The 17,382-nt window shown below is 44.9% G+C and overlaps 1 protein-coding gene across 2 annotated transcripts in view; it reads right to left on the bottom strand.

The window, feature by feature from the left end:
- The window catches only part of LRIG1 (leucine rich repeats and immunoglobulin like domains 1), a 128,053-nt gene extending 117,892 nt beyond the window's left edge, over positions 1-10,161 (bottom strand). For both annotated transcript variants that reach the window (XR_012159755.2, XM_073351038.2), the window contains exon 1: positions 9,181-10,161. Coding sequence is in view for 1 of the 2 variants with exons in the window: in XM_073351038.2 (XP_073207139.1) it covers positions 9,181-9,386 (206 nt within the window). In the remaining variant the exon portion in view is untranslated. The remainder of the gene's footprint in view (positions 1-9,180) is intronic.
- Positions 10,162-17,382: the final 7,221 nt, after the last annotated feature.

The raw sequence follows: 17,382 nt of genomic DNA on the forward strand, positions 1-17,382 counted from the left end.
GCACCAGCGCGCGGGAGTTAAGAGGTGGTGGTGAACCTGACCCAAGTTTCAGGAACCACTCAAGTTATATCTCAAGTCAACTCTGCAGTGAGGACAAGCCCTTAGTCCTCTTCACTGCTATCTAGGAAATGAACCAGCACTGAACTGAGACTTCAATAAAGATTATCTAACCCACCTGGAGTACAAAGCATCTGGAAACCAAATTAATCTGCTACCGGGGACCGTGGCATATTGGGGGGCGGGAGGGGAAGGCATGGTCCAGGGAAAAGGGCATAGCTGCACTCAGAAATCCACAGCTGCCATAAATGCCTCTTATGGGATTTAAGCACATGCTTAAATGCCTTCCGGAATAGGTATGGGATTTTACTCACTTCCTTACAGTTAAACATGTGCTGAAGTGCTTTGCTGAATTGGTGCCCAAGATGCCAAATCGATACAATCCACTGGGGCATATGTTTTTCCCCTCTTGTTTCCACGAGACTAAGAGAGACAGCAACATACCTCCCGATTTGCTCCCTGTTCAGTCATTCTAGTAATAACTCATCTGAGATTAAGCAGCGGTTATCCAGATGCTTAACCTCAGAACAGTTTGCACAAGCTAAGAAAATGACATATTCTTTCTGCGAACGGTGGATTCACTTCGCCAGTGCCCACTGGGATGCTTGTTTCCCTGCTCTGGAAATTTTTCCTTTGTCTCTCTTCCTCTCATCTCCCAAACCATTCATTCTCCCCCTTTCAAACTGCACCCATTGTAAATGGCACTGAACATTAACACAGACCATTGAGCTCTGGCTCCCTTTGTATGGATGGGACTCTTGCCTTTTGAATTGCAGTGGCTGTGGAGAGGAAAAGCCCAGAGTGATTAAAGCCCATGAAGTTTCTCAGAAAGAGGGAGGAGTACTCTGGGTATTTCTCACAGGGTCCTAAAGTCCTTTGACTTGTAATAGATTTAAAAGAGCATTTGCAGGAGACAGCTGGGATTAGAATTGCCCTTCAATAGCTGTGTTCCAGTCATTAGGCTTCGTTCCTAGTCTGATCTATAAAATATTACATCCCTCCCCACGCACATCCAATCCTAGTATTACTGAGTTTAAAGGGCTTTGTATCCACTTAATGGTGAGGGGTAAGCATTAAGACCTTGGGGAAAGCTCCACAGGGCCAGTGGCAGGCTCACGCTAAGCATGGTCTCTCGGCAATAGCAAAATCTGTCCAGAGCATGCTGAGTGCGGTCAATGAATCCAAAAGACGACACACACATTCAAATGATCATTAAAACAAAAACGATTACAGAGCATTCTAATCACACTAGTCTCAATACAGTTAAGCTCATGAAAGGGTCTCCCCTGCAAACCCCAACTTTCGGGGGGGGGGGGGGGGAGAAGAGGGATCTATAACCTGGTTTTAAAAGTGCGTTTCCTTGTTGTGCATCAGAAGTATCCACCTACCAGGCGGGAAAGGAGGAATTGTTTTGAAGACCTGGTTAAGATAGTCATTCCATTATTCTAGTGGGCCTGTAACTCCGAAGCAGCAGTGACATCTGTAAAACAAAGTCTGTAGGACACTGATCGACAGAATAGATTAGGCTAGGGGCATTCCACAACACAGGGACTGTCATGAAAATTGCAAACACGCAGATCTCAGCTGCAATAGTCTTAACATCCCACATACAGAATGGCTAGTCGGTGGAGAACACTGTCTTTTAGAGTTTAAATTTCTGAGTAAACTATTTCAGGGGAACTAGATGCTTTATTCAAATCAGAGTATGTATAGTCTTACCACATTCCTTTCATCAACTGGAGTTTGTACTTGTGTCAACAAAAGTCGATCGAGATTTTCTGGTAAGATCTATTCATTACAAACCCATGCTGTATACTGATTACAGTTCCTTTGAAAGGTTAGGACCATAACTGTGGAATTTAGCCACCGACCTGCACTGGGGTCAGTGAACACTGCCCAGGGTGGAGCATTCTGCCTCAGGCAATTTGTTAAGGGATGCAGCACATTCCCCACTGGCTAATACTATAGGTCCCCCTTCTCCACATCCCTCTGCTGCTCCCAGGAGATTGTTATTCCCACACACCCCAAAGCTGCAATTCTGGATGATTTACACAAGACTTACACAAAGGGGGAGGGGGGAAGGAGGAAACAGAGTTCCTTACTGCTTACCCTGACCCCATACAGTTGCATAAGGGCTGGGTACAAATGAGCTCAGATTTTCTAGATCTTTGCTCCATTACTTCAGCAAGGATTAGACATAGGAGGCAAGAACTGCCAGGACCTCTCTCTTCTCCCTTGGTCAAATCAGCAGCACAAACTCTTCCCCTCACCCCTACCTCCCCTCACATTTCCAAAGGAGACAGAATTTTAGTTGAGAGCAACCGAGATCCAAAAAGCAAGTACCACACAGGCAGTGGCAGAGCAGGTTTTCCACACCCAGCACCAATCTCCTTCAAGGACAAGCCAGCACTTCAAAAAGGTTTCAGAGTAGCAGCCTGGTTAGTCAGTTAGTCTTCAAAAAGGTAGCTGAGGATCTATGCATATCAAGGCCCAATTCAACAAGGACTACATGTGCTTAAGTGCCTATTGACTTGAGCAGAATTACTCCATGCTGTAAGATATGCAAATGCTTGAGCACACTTGATTTCAGGCAGCCAGGCATTTCTGAAAATCCCACTAAAACTTATCTGCATCTTTAGGAACCTAATACCTCTAAAACTCTGGCCCTAAGCGACCCAGCCATTTAGGCACCTAAGTCCCATTTATTTTCAATGAGATTTAGGCTCCTAAGCACCTATATCACACATTGCTATTTACATAGTATAGCCAAGGACGATAGTAATGAAATAAAAGGCTCCAAAATGAGCCACACAGTTGCTTTGAAATCTAGACACATAATTACATGGCTAATCAAAAATATGGTTACCTCAGTTGAGCTGGTCAAAATCTGAACATTTTAAAAACCTGTGAAAATTCGGACCTGAATAAAATTATGCAGTTATGTCATCTGGGTTTTTAAACTCCTGAAATTCTCGGGGGCTGGAGATCTTCTACTAGTGTAAACTGTCACAGCTCCACAGATGTCAATAGAACTGACACCCCCTAGTGCCCCGCTCCTTGCTATCCACGTGCATGAATGTTACACCTGGATACTCAGGCATAAGTGCACCATTGTAAAGTTGAATTTCATTCTTACCTTCGCACCACAACCATAATGTTACACTGACGCACTGAAGACAGAAAAGATAAAAAGGTGGGCGGTTGTTTTTTTTAAAACACTCAAGAAATTGCATGAGACTGTGTACTAGATAACGAACATATTGATATAGTTGTAACGGCTCACTAACTACGAAGTCTGCTGGGCTATTATGTGGTGTCCTATAAACTACCCTTGGGGGAATTCAGCGCCACGGCGCATGTGCAGAATTCACGTCCCCTGAAGTTCCCCCCCCCACCCCCACCCCCACCGCAAAAAATACACATTCTGCCGGAGAGGCACTGCCCACTAGGGGCTGATGGGTAAGGTGAGCTGCTGCCAGAACAGCTGGCTCACCTTAGCAGTGAGCAGCTGTTAACAAGAGAGCAGAGGCTGCTTTTCTCACAGCAACATGCCTGCAGGACAGATATGGGGGGATGGGATGGGGCGGGGGGGTCGTCACACAGATTGGGACAGGCGTGGAATGAGGTGCAGGAACACCAAGGGAGTGCAGGACGACATGGGGACGGGTGGGTGGGGATGGCTGAGTGAGGGTGAAGAGACGTGTGGGACAGGGGCAGATGTGTCTGGGAGAGGCTTGGGGTCAGCCAGGGTCTGCAAGGGGGAGACTCCCCAACTCCTTAACAATCCCTTTCCCCCCCCCATACTTCTCCCACCCCCACCCAACAACCCTCCAGGTTCACTTCCAGGTCCTTCCCAGCAATTACTTCCCTCTCCTTCAGCTCCTCTTTTACCCTCACTCCCCCAAAGCCCTTGCACTGCTTCTGAGGTGTGTGGGAAATATGGTTCTGTATTGTAGTTTAAATGACTTATTACTCAGAGTTCTGTATTAATATGCCAAATATGGAATCTAGTTGCCAAAAACATTTCCTGAATCTTTTTTTTAGTGTCTAACTGTATTGTTACAGACACACTGGCTGACAGGTATTTTGAAATAAATTACCAAAATAATAGAAACTGGAATGATTATATTGTTATTTTGACAAATAAAATATGCAGAATTTTAAATTATTGTGCACAGAATGTTCAATATTTTGGTGAAGAATTCACCCAGGAGTAATAAACCAAAGGAGCAAATTCTGCTTCCATGTAACCCAGTGTAAATATGGAGTAAATGCACTGGAATTATTGGAGTTACTACATATTCAACTGGGGAAAGAATTGTGAGCGTCTCTGAGCAGCAGGCAAAGTTACTTTTAGGGCAATAACTAACAATACAGGGAGTTAAGAAAACAAAGTTGTTAAAAGTAGTTTCCTTTCCTGGCTTCTTATGGCTATCATCATTGATGTGTGTCATAAATGTGCCAATATTTCAACTTAAATAGACAGATTTGCATTTACACTCAGGACTCCTTTAAACCAATCTGGCAGCAAATTACACACACACACACACACACACACACACACACTAACTAAAAGGCACCTTTACATTCTCTGAGCCTTACTGTAAATAAGAACCGGTACCAAAATATCACCCCTCAATAGGAAAAAAAGTATCTTTTACTCGTCTATGGAAAAAAAATGTAATAAGAAAAAGGGAGAGCACTTTGTTTTAATGGCCATAATGCTTTGCTTGATCTCCAAAGTCATTCTGATGTTCTCAGAGCTCTGCACCTGGCATTTCTGAGCACGAAGCATTTTGTTCCTAAGTTTGGCACTGAAGTTTGTGCCACATATAATATGCTCATGTAAATCAGACTTCAGATTTATTTCGCGTCTTTTGATGTCTAACCAGCTCGAGAGGCTTCAAAGCGAGACACTGGTAAGCAGAGATACCAATCGATTACTCAGTGGATTTAGATTTTTTTCAGCTCCTTCCAGAGATGCTGAACTTTTCAGAGCTGCAACTGGTTAACTGCAAGGTTTGCATGGTGGCTCACTGGTGTGGTTTATTCAACAGACTGCATGGGTTATGCTGAACTGTTTCAACTTACTCTTGGGCTCAATTGCTGTTCCCAGTTAGAAGCTCAAAACACAAACTGTGGTGAGAAAGAACATGGTCTTTTCACATGTACTACTGTACCAAATGTCACTGTCCATTTTTTAAACACTTATCTGTACCATATTACATTAACTATAAGTGGCCACAGTTTATTACTCTTCTTCAAATGAGTTATTGCTTTTGAACAGAAACTCTTAGTAGCTAAAGGCAACAAAAACAACAATAGCACCTTCAAATGATGCCAATGCATTTTTCCAATACCGACAGTCCTGCTGAGCAAATATACAACTTAATAATTAAAGTTGGTTTCAAATCTATCACAAGCCGACCCTGACAGGTTATTTGTTTAAACGGTTATAAATCTACCTGTAATGCAGTGGAAATGAACTCCAAGGATTGTTTAGCCACAAGGGGACTAATTAAAGAGTAAGCTTTTAGAAGGATATCTCTAGAGGTACCTACATGGATTTAAGAGCCCAAGCCCCACTGAAAGTCCATAGGATTTGTGCTCCTAAATCTCTTAGATGCTTTTTAAAAAAAACATTAAGGGGGGGAAGATTTTTAAGTGTTAAAATGAAATGAGGTATTACATTTATACATGATACAATTACTGTTTCCAACATTCAGTGCTATTTAAAGAAGAAATTAAATATAGATTAAACACCAGTTGATAATTAACTAGTTCTTTAGGACCGAGCTTTCATTATTGTTTATTTGTATTATGGCAGTAGCACCTATCATAGAAATCATAAAAGAAAAGAAATAGGTGGCTTGGTTTTGTTAATAATTTAGATAAGTAAATATATGTAATTTTTAGTTAGACACCACATAACTTTTAGAGCAAAACGTTTTCTGTATCTAAGTTTCTCAGCTTCTTTGGCTGCTTTTTCATATTTTACAGGGACAAGAAAAATGATGTATTATTAAATACAAAAATCATTGCTAAACTCCACTTTATAAATTCTAAATTAACCAAAGAATTAGCTGAACTGACAAATCAGATTTTGCGTAAATGGTTAAAAGATCAACAACCCACAGATCTGTAGCAGTAGATTTATGTGTGTGATTACTTCACCAATAAAATTTAAACTGAACTCAAAACACACAAAAATCTGTTCCATATGAATGACACTCCTGGGCATTAGCATGTCTGTAAAAACAGACAAGTAAATTCAATTAAACTGAGTTATTAATACAATTTTTATGTGGACAAGTCACTGTCTTGTTTAAAAAGAAACACAGGGATTCTGAAATTATGCTCAGGAGATTAGAAACCATCGTAATCACATTCAGCTGAATTCAGAACTCTTCACAATACAACTGCACACCGACGAACAGGTGTCCACGAGGAGTTATTTTGCTTTTGAAAATAAAGGGCCAAATTCTGCACTCAGTAAGACCAGGGTAATTCAGAATAACTCATATAAAACAGGTAGTTTGACTATAGCCAAAAGTGCATAATGATAACAAACCTAAAACAAAATAATTCTACTTCAGAACAAACTGAATGGTCTCCCCAAAAAAGTCAATGACCATTTTCTTTCCGGGTAGATATACAGTATATCTACATAACCAGAAGTATTATATATTCAACAATGTATACATCTGTTCAGATACCTAAATGCCCTAATGACAGAAGCATCAAGGTTCTCTTTCTCCCCCTCCTCCCTAGTCTTCATTTCAGAAAGGTAAGGTAACAGTTAAGGATATTTATTTATGTAAGTACACACACGCTTTAGGTTCTTCTGCATTCTGATAGCCAAATGAAATTAATAAATTGCCAAAGATGACCCCAATTTTCCCCCTAGTTTTCCTGTACTTTTAATCATTTCAGATTTAAGATAGTTACAAAATAAGCTGCAAAGAAATTATTGGAATTTGAAAAATCATTTTTTTATTTTTACTTTTAAGTACTATTTCAGTAAAAACTCAGACACATTATCTGTCACCTATTCTCTCTTCCACTGTAAATTTAGTTGATATGCCAATAATACATCTTCTAGATTGATTTGAGAGAGAGTAGAAGAATTCAGATTTCAAGTTAACACGACCTAACTTTCAAGTTGTACTTGACATCAACATATAAGACAGCTACTCTAGAACTCTAGTAAAGCAATGTATCCGCCCCCCACCAATACACAAAAGCGATGTTTATATCCTGAAACTTTGTTTCCAATTAAAAACATCTAGTGGTTGAGCGTTACACTTTAACAGCTTCAGCCAAAATTTCCTAATCTAAATACTTAAACTCTGGCACGTAGATCCATGTATGCACACACCAGTAAGTGGACTGATTTTCAGAAATGGTGAGGTGAGCTGTAAGCGTTCAGCATTTTTGAAAATCAGGCCATTCGTTAAGGTGCCCAAATAGGGATTCAGGGTCCTAAGTTTAGCACCCAAGTTAGAAAAGTTGGCCTTCATCTGCACCAGGTCATAGTCTTTTAAAAAAATCCCTCTTGCCTCCTTTTTCTATCCAGTATTAAAACTATAGCTACAAAAACATGAAGAGGGAGCAGTTCAGATTGAGAAGAATTTTACTTCTTATCCAAGCACACTGTAAAACAGAGAACTAACTACACAGCAACTTTTCCTTTGTCTCCATCCCTCTCTTCAATTTTCAATCTGAATTAGGGAGAAACATGAGATCCGTATAGTAACTTCACACTGCAGCGAAAAAGCACAAGAGACCATTTTAAAAGTGTATGGTAGGAAGAGGCCTGTGTCATTAAACTGGAAGAAAAAGGGGGTTTTGTTGTTGGATTTTTTTTAAAAAAAATCTAGCATACCAAACTAACAGTTAAAAAAAAATTAAATGAGTTCAAGACCATATGGCCTAGTCAGATTATTGCTATACCTTCCATATAGTGCAAAGTCTTTAATAACTCAACTATCCTGTGCAAACCGTATTCTACTCTGCCTTGATAGTGCTGTGTCATTTTTACAATAGTCACTCTTATCTTCAGCACCTTCACACTCCTATGTATAGGAAATACCAGCGGACCAGCTCTTGAACACTCTTTGTAGGAACTCAGAAGAGTTTTTAAATCAGCACAAAGGGAGCACAGTGTCTGTCTTTTTCACAAGTCGCTCCGGTAACAATGCAGTAAGAAAAAGTAATAAGCACATCAACTAAAAGGAATATTGTTAAATAAGGGCTTTTTCCAAGCCTTAAGCGACTGTACGATCAGCAGCTGCAATGTTGCAGATTCCTAAAGTAAAATACCCACCAACTATAATTGATTGGACCAACTTCTGTGTGTGAGAGTCACAAGCTTTTGAACCACACAGAGCTCTGTCTCTATCACCCACAGAAGTTGGTCCAATAAAAGATATTAGCTCACACACCTTGTCTCTGTAAATCCTGGGACCGACAGCCTTGCTACAACGACTAGATTGGAAAAAGTGGCCCCAGTCAATGGCTGACCGCAAACTCTAAGATAATTATTACTCATCACTGGCACAAAACAGCACAGAGCAGGAAACTAAGACACTGATCCTGCCCTGAGGCATGCGCTTAACCTCAAGCCTGGACCTCAATGGACTCACAACGAATAAAGCACCTGCATAACCGTGTACAGGTTGAGAGCCTAAAAAGGCTGGGGGGTGGTTGGGAACGAACTGGGACACTCGAAGGGCTCGATCCTGCGATTGGCTGAGGACCTACTGCCAGGCCCCCACACCCTCCACTCCTACTGGGCTCTCCAGAGGGGCTCCGCATTTTTGCGGAACCGGGCCCGACCCTGCTCCCGCTGAAGTCCATGGCAAGCCTCCCACGGGCTACGATTTTGCAAGACCGTACCCTGATACGAAAAGCGCACAGGCAAATCCGCCTCAGGCAAAGGAGCAGGGAGAAGGGAACCTTAGGCACCGCAGAGAGAGAGGGGGGCGGGGGGGAAAACAAACAAACAGGATCTGACCCTCCTTCCCTCTCCCCCCAAAACAATAAAGGAACCAGGAAAGCTTGAGAGGCGAGGCCAGCTCCCACCCCCCGACCCCCCACCCCCGGGGAGATCCATGGACTTACACATAGACGGGCCAGGTGGGGAGGTCCCTGGGGAGCTCAGTCAGCCCCCGGTGGCTGCAGTCCAGCAGCTCCCCGCTGCAGGCGCAGCTGGAGGCTCGGCGCGGCTCGGACCCGGACCCGGGGCCGGGGCCCACCAGGGCCATCAGGAGGAAAGTCAGACAAGGAGCGGACCGCAGCAGCGGGGCCCCCGCGCCCGGCCGCGCCATTTTGTTACCCGGCCCCCGGGGTCCGAAGCGGAGAGAGCGGCACGAAGCCAGGCGGCGGCGGCGGCCAGTCCCAGGCAGCGCTCAGCGGAGCGTGTCCAGCGACCGGTCCGGGACCGGCGGCGGCGGGCCCCTGCGCTAGGCTGCCCGCGCCACCAGTTGCACCATGGCAGACTCGCTTCTCCACGTCCTGCCCGCGGGGGTCGCCGGGGCCGGGGGGCAGCTCGGCGGGGCTCGCTGCTACGGCTGCGTCGGAAGGGAGGCGGCTGGGCGCGGGTGCATCTCCTCCCCCTCCCCCCCTCGCACCCTCCAGCGTGGGGTCCCGGCAACACACCGGGCGCCCCCGGGACGGCTCCTGTCAGCGCCCTCCTGCCTCCCGGGGCGTTTGCATGGCAGAGTCCGGGTCCGCTCCGGAGGCCCGGGCGGGGAAATCAAGGCACCGACGCTCTCCCGGCTAAAGAGCCGCCGGCCACAGAACCGGCGCCCCCGCGTCCGCCAAAGCCCCCGCGGCCGAGCCACGTCCCGCTCCTCAGTCCCGCAGCCGCTCCGCCGCCGCGGGCTGCATCGCCGCCTGCCCTGCCCGCGTGGGCCGATGCCGCGCTCTCCTCCGCCGCCCGGGCAGCGCCGCCTCCTCCTCCGCCGCGGCGGCGGCAGCAGCAGCAGCTTCCCCTGCTCGCGGCCCCGGGCCCCCTTCCTGCCGGCCCCGGGCTGGGGAACGAGCCCCGCCACCCACCGCGGGCGCCGCCAGCCGCCCGGATCCCCGCGGGCCGCTGCCGCCCGAGCCCCCCGCCGCCGCCGCCGCGAGCGCTTCCCCGGCCCCCGAGCGCCGCTCTCGCCTCAAACCCACGTTGGGGCCATCGCCACATTCCCCCGCCGCCGCCGCCACCTCCCCCGCTTTCGCTCCGCTCCCATTGGCCGCCCGGCGTTCTAGAACGCGCCCGCGCGCCGCCGGATTGGACAGCCGGCCCTTGGTTTGGACACACAACGTTCCATTGATGTTGGCAGCCCGTCAATCAGAGGCGAGAGGTCCCGCCTCCCTTTCCCACCCAAGGTGTGAAAGCTGGACGGGAGACTCCCTCCGCTAGCCCCGCTTCTTAAAGGGGAAGCTGAGAGAAGGGGTGAGCCGGATTCTTTCTTTCTTTCTGGGCACCTTTCTCACTAACTCAGTACTTTAGTATTATAAAGTGAAATAGAGCCAGGCCCCCAACCAACTATGGTTTTGCAAAGCCCAAACTCAACCAATTAGGTTTGTCAAAAACCAACACAGGGAATCCTGAGTTCATCTCCCATATAATATAATATAATCGATATAAATAATTATAATTAATTATACTCTATATTTTGCACATATATAGCACTTTTTTAGCATAGGTATCAAAAGTGCCTTAGTAAGTATTATAATCCTGATTCTACACAGAAGAGCGGAGGAAAGAATTATCTTCTTTCTAAACCAAAGCTGAACTTTAAAGGCAATAATTGGAGAAGGGCAGGTTTAACATTTTTATTTTTATTTCTTTGCTACGATATGCATGCCTACGATGTGCATGTGGGTAATAATAATAATTACTAACAAGAAGTGCTTGGTAGCCCTAGTCACATACTAGAACCCCATTGCACAAGGGGCTATAAAAACATAGACTAAGAAACATAGTCCCGGCCCTAAGAGTTTACAATCTGGGTATAATACAAGAGACAACAGATGGATACAGACAGATAGGGGAGTCCATGCCTAATGGATGATATGGTCCAAAGAGCCTGCATTCCAAAATTAGTCAAATCATGACCCATTAGATAGTTTTTACAAAAATGTTGCAAAAAACTTGATAAAAGCAGCAATGCACTTCCACACATGCATTTAGGGCCTGACCAAAGCTCATTGAAGTCAACAGAAACACTCCAATTGACTTTAATTGGCTTTGGATCAGGCCCATACACTGTTTAGTTGGAAGGCAGTACTCAGCCTTCCCAACACACCAGGCTATGAGGGTACACTGTATAACCACTCACATGGGCCCTGGTCCTGCAGCTAGATCTGTGTAAAGGGATGGATTTATCTTTAGGGAGAGGAGCAACTAATACGGGCCTGATCCTGCTTCCACTGACTCCAACAAAATTTCCATGGCCCAGTCCTGCAGTCAGCTCTGCATGGGCAACCCCTTGAACTTGTGCTGAGTCAGCTGCAGCATTGCAGGAACAGAGCCCTATTGACTTAAGGGGATTGGGCACTATACCTACATAAAGTTTAAATGTTCTGTTTATCTTCTAAGAGACACCTGCTATTTTTTTTTTTTGACATAAAATAGTGGCACAATTCTTGAGTCAGATTTGTTCATAAAGCTTGCTATGGACACATAAAAATGCTGCCACGTGAAATATTGCTGTTCTAGCTTCATCTTATTTGGAGGAAACAGCAGGTCTGCGGAAAAAGAACTTGTGTGTGATGGCAAATCTGCTAACAGCCTTATTCAACAAAATATCAGAACTCTGTGGCTTCGGCCACAAAGTCACCACAGGCTTCTGTGGTTTGCTTGCCATGAAGTGCAAAGCCTATGAGTCAAGATCTGAAAATCTCTCTTCACTGTGTCAGTAGAAAGGGGATTCAGTGTTTTGGCAATGCCCCCAGTCTAGTAAGGAGCATGAAGTCATGTCTACTCTCCATACCCATTTATGGAAGTTTGCCCAAACTGACAACATCTTGCTGATTGGTCTGAGTGTACTTGGAGAGAACAGTGATGTCGACACTCAGGGGAGGATTATGTGAGGCTCAATGACAACATGCTAACAGCTGATAGACTCTAAAGGAAAACATACACTTTTCTCACTTAGACATGTCTGTGCTTTGCTAACAGAGGCTTGGATGGCTTATAGGTGCAATGTCAAGCAATTCCATTCTATGTCAAGACATTGGCTACCAATCAAACAATCTCTTTTTGGTACTAAAAAAGAAAAGGAGTATTTGTGGCACCTTAGAGACTAACCAGTTTGGTACTGTTATTTTACCTGTGGCCCACACACAGTCCCAGATGCTTCCTGGCCAAAACTAACAGCAAATTCTCTGGTTTTGCTCTTGTGAAAAGGCACCACACTGTATTCCTGCCCTGTGAGAATTAGGACCCTTCGGCTGCTAACCATAGGGGATTCTTTTGTTTGTGGCTATGGCTCCATCACCTTTGTCTGCCCTAGTTTTGCAGCCTACACAGACAGTTTCTCCAAGTGTCCCTTGGAACTGAAATAATGAGGCAGTGCAATTGTCACATTTCTGCTCAATAGGTTAGAAGATCCAGGTAGAGAGCTTTAAACCATCACCCCTTAGGAATGGTTAGCTATCGTGGGCTTTCTTTGCCTTTTTACTTGTAGTCAAGTCTACACAGAAATTCACTTTTTTTGCAGACTTGTCCATTTGTTAGTCTAGTTGCTGCATGTTCAGACATGAAGGGTCTGATTTGCACAAGTGCTCAGCAACTGCAACTCTCCCTGGCTCTAGCTGCAGCTCTGAGTACTCAGCATTTCTGAAAATCAGGCCCTCAGAAAACGTTCACACTGATTTGAGTGGGAGCAAGAAGAAGGACTTTGCATAATAATAATAAAAATAAAATGGTGGTTATTTTTCTTAATTTTCAAAATAAATTTTCCATTTTTCATGTTTACTCTTCAGACATTAGAGGGGGAAACATGAGCACGCCCTTCCATTAACACTGGTGTTCACATGTCATCATGAAAATGGACCTAATATTACCTGCAAAGTTTAGACCCTGTGACAGCTGATATAGATCTTAGGGACTCTCAGTTTTCTTGGCATCTTATGCTGCACCATTAAAGTCAACAAACACTTTGTCATTGACTTCAGTGGGTGCAGGATCATTCTTCTTGTTTATGCACATTCATCTACATGGAAGAGGGACACTTGGACCCAAAGGAATCTTTTCAGAGCTCAAAGGAAGAGGTCAGGGCATCTGTAGCCAGTTTGCTGCAGTACATATAAGGGGCAGTGGTGGTTAATGAGATTGGTGCTGCTGTATGGAGGAAAACTTGTTCTCTGCTCCTTGAAGGGGCGCTGCTAACTGTATGTAGTTTGGCTGGGTCATTTAACATTTTGTGTTATGCTGCAGAAGCAGCCTTAGGAGCAGAGTTCTTTAAGGAAGTTTCTGCACTGACTTTTAAAATAAAATACCAAGCATTTAGCCCAAAAGAGGTTTTATTTTCCCTTTCAGGTACCAAGCAAGTGTCTCTTGCCCTTTGTGAAAAGAACTGAGGGGCTGGGATCTGGCCCAGGTCCACTTACCTGGTCAAGTAGGTCTAGAAATTATCACAGGTAGTCTTCTGCTGTAATTTTTCTATTGTGTATTTGAGAAATGCCATGGTCCCTGCTATCGGACATAACAGAGTTTGCCACTTGTATTAGAAATACAAATTAATGACAAACTTAAATTTTTTTATTGTATTCTAGCAATATGGAATATGCTGTTTTAAAAAGGGGGGCGGTATCACCTATTTGGCTTTATGGTGAAAATAGCTACAGCAGGATGGAATTAGTGACACAAATAGCGTCAATTTTTATTTGTATCACAGTAGCCCCAAGACCTTTCCAGTGAGATCAGAGCCCTGTTATGCTTGGATACAGACATATAGTAAAAGATGATCCCTCCGTCAAATTTCTTAGAGACAAAGGGTGGGGGAAAGGAAGCATTATAATCTATATTTCTCAGGAGAACAACTGAGGTACTGACATTAAAGGCTAGTTGTCTTTTTTTTTTTTTTCCCCTCAGAGATTCTGAGCACTGCAGTTTCCATTAACTCTTGAACACAAGGCCTCAAGATACTTCCCTAGGGCCCTACAGATCTTGGGAACTGAACACAGATCTCCTGAGTCCCAACCCAATGCCTTCGCCATTAGACCACTCTTCTTCTCCATCATGGGACTATAGTGATGCTAGTCAATGCTATACATTGCTGGCGTGTGGGAAAGTATTTCAGGGTGTTCTCTAGTATTTGGAACATGAGGCCAGCCAGTAAGTCATTCTTCCTCTTCTCCTGCATTTTTGTTTCCCCTGATTTCTTTCAAATTTCTCCTTAAGGTAGCCTAATTCCACCTTCTGCATTTCTCCACTTGTACAGGTACATTTTATTTCAAGTTGCAGTGGGGGAGGTTTAGATTGGATATTAGGAAAAACTTTTTCACTAAGAGGGTGGTGAAACACTGGAATGCGTTACCTAGGGAGGTGGTAGAATCTCCTTCCTTAGAGGTTTTTAAGGTCAGGCTTGACAAAGCCCTGGCTGGGATGATTTAACTGGGAATTGGTCCTGCTTTGAGCAGGGGGTTGGACTAGATGACCTTCTGGGGTCCCTTCCAACCCTGATATTCTATGATTCTATGATGACATGCACTGGGCCACAGAGAGAAATGGACAGAAATCTGTATTTCAGATAGCTTTCTCTTCTGGGAGTGATGCCTATTATTCTACCATACCACTGTTACATCACTAATAAACCATCCCCTCTGTTGTTGGTATGTATCAAATCTACACCAGTGACCTTAGTTCTTGGAGTGGCTCCCCAAACAAAGGTCTGAATATACTTCAAAAGTATTACAATGGTCTAAGCTTGTGACTGACAGCAGCTTCTTCTTCTCCTCCAAACTCCAGCTCACTGCAACAATAAGCTGTCTGCCCAGTCCGTTTCTTGGCAGGGGGGGCACATGCACAAAAATGTACAATTAATGGCCCTAAATCCCAATCCAGAATGCTCTATGGAAGAGCTTCTCTTCAGATTCTGGTGGGGCGGTAAACTACAGGTGGAAATTCTTTCCCTCCTGCTGGCTGTATGCAGTAACCACATTTGTGTGCAGTATTCTGTAATCCTATGATCTTTCTGACTGCCCCTTTGGAGTCTATGCAGTTTCAAAGACTTAAATTTATGTACACCTGAAAACAGAAAGATACAGACCCTGATCTCATCTGAGAGAAACCTGCATGTATTTTAACGTGAAAGTATCAGGATTCGATAAATAGACTGTTCAGATTCTTATACCAGACTCGTTGCTATTGTACGCGAGCATGCTCTTACAGTGCAATAGAACACATTTGGATGATGGTCTTGTTTTTGTTTTGTTTTTATTTTTTTACAAAAACTGAAGACTCTGTAGAGCATTCAAGAATACCAGCTGACCCTTCTTGACATGTTTCACTTGTGATACAGTGAAATGCACTGATTCCTTGCCATTAAAACTGAGTAATAAATACCTGTGGGCACTAATGTTAGTGTTACACACAGCTAACACAGCACCTTCCACAAACAGTTGGTGATCTTGTGCTGCAGTATCCTCCAGGGCAATGAGGATGTAGAGCGCCCCTCCCACAAAGCCCAAACCTATTTCAACTATCATGTTTGTAGGGGATTGGAACCGGAAAAGAAGGGGTTAAGTGCCTGGGGTCAGCTGCACCTGGGATACCTTAATCGACCAGCTTGGTACTGCTGGAAAAGGAGCAGCCAGTTTATAGAAAAGGTTGGACTTATCTCAGGAAGAGTCTTTGGGCCCAAGCAGGGCAGCAGTGGGAGGGGCAGTCTTATTAAGTGACCTTTAAGGAGAAACCAAGCCTCTTGTTTTCTGATTTGGATGAAGGTCATTTGCCCCCTGGAGAGTGAAGAGCCCATCCACAGACTCTGCTGAAGTAGGTAACATGATATCTTTATTGGGCCAATATATCATTGACAGTAAACAAGTGTTGGGGCTGGAAAGGACTGGTGTCACATATCCCTTGTCTACTTTGTTCTCCGAGATCAATGGGGGACTGAATGTCGACCTGCCAAAGGGACATCCAGAGACAGAGGCGCAAAAGGGAACAGGGTCCAGAAAATCTGAAGAGGAGAGCCCTGATTTCTTAAGCTGTCAAATGCGGCATTAGACAAACTATAGCACCGTGGAGATTGTTGATGTCCCAGCAAAGGAAGAGTTCGTCCCTGCCTCTGAGTCAATATCAGAGTAGCTGTAGTAAGGGATGTACTAGTTGGTGATTCATTGGGAGCCTCTAGTTTAAAATTCTAACACCAGACTGAAGGGAAGTGTGTTGTCCATGATTCAGGTGGAGTTCCCCTTTCTCTAGACTCTTCTTCCATCCCTGTCAGAGAGGAAATACCATTGCATCAAAAAGCTTCTGAAGAGCAAACCTTTGGATGGACCCTGCTTCACCGAATCACATTGATTTTTCAAAATAGATTCTACTGGGGAGATACCCCTAAATCCCTCCAGGCTTTTGTCCCCACTTCTGAGTATATAAATGCTAGGTTCTGAGTCCCAGAGTTTTCAGGTGCTCAGTGTCCCCCCACTGGAGCAGTGTTTTCAAAAGAACTGAGGGTGCAGGGCCCTGAGCCCTCTTGAACCCTGTCCCTGGCCACTTATTTGGCACCTACATAGGAGCTGGGCTCTTTGGACAAACTGGCCACAGCATTGGGGGCTCAGGACTTTACAATTCTGGCCATTGCGTGTGTGTGTGTGCGTGTGTGTGTGTGTGTGTTTGTGTGCTCGGAATGAACTATAAGTATTTCCAGCCCTGTGCAGCTTAATGTGGCTCCTGTTCTGCAACCAGATCACTGCAGCCAGATGCCTGTGGGGCTCTGTGTGGGATCTGCCTTTGTGGACTGACTGCAGGATGAGATGGGCTGCATTTGCCAACTGAGGGGCTGCCCCTCTCCTGGGTTAAGGGAGTGAGAACACTTGAACTGGGAGAACTCATGGCTAGATTTCTTTGGTTCCCCTCCCTTCCTCCTTGGCGGGCACTTCCAGCTAGGATGTGGGAGGTGGGATTGGTCCCTTAATTAAAATAATGGCAGTGCTGTTTGTTCGTGTATCGCACTTAGCTTCATTCTAAAAGCTATCCAAGGAGAGCAGGAAAGGGGCTGTAGGTGCGATCCAAAGGGTAGCTTTTCCTCCCTCCCTTTGAAGAAAACAATGGTGTTGAGGTGAAAGGGGCATGAATACTGACAATCCCCTGCACACCAGGTT

The sequence above is a fragment of the Lepidochelys kempii genome, chromosome 7, assembly GCF_965140285.1.
Source record: "Lepidochelys kempii isolate rLepKem1 chromosome 7, rLepKem1.hap1, whole genome shotgun sequence".
Classification (NCBI taxonomy): Eukaryota; Metazoa; Chordata; order Testudines; family Cheloniidae; genus Lepidochelys; species Lepidochelys kempii.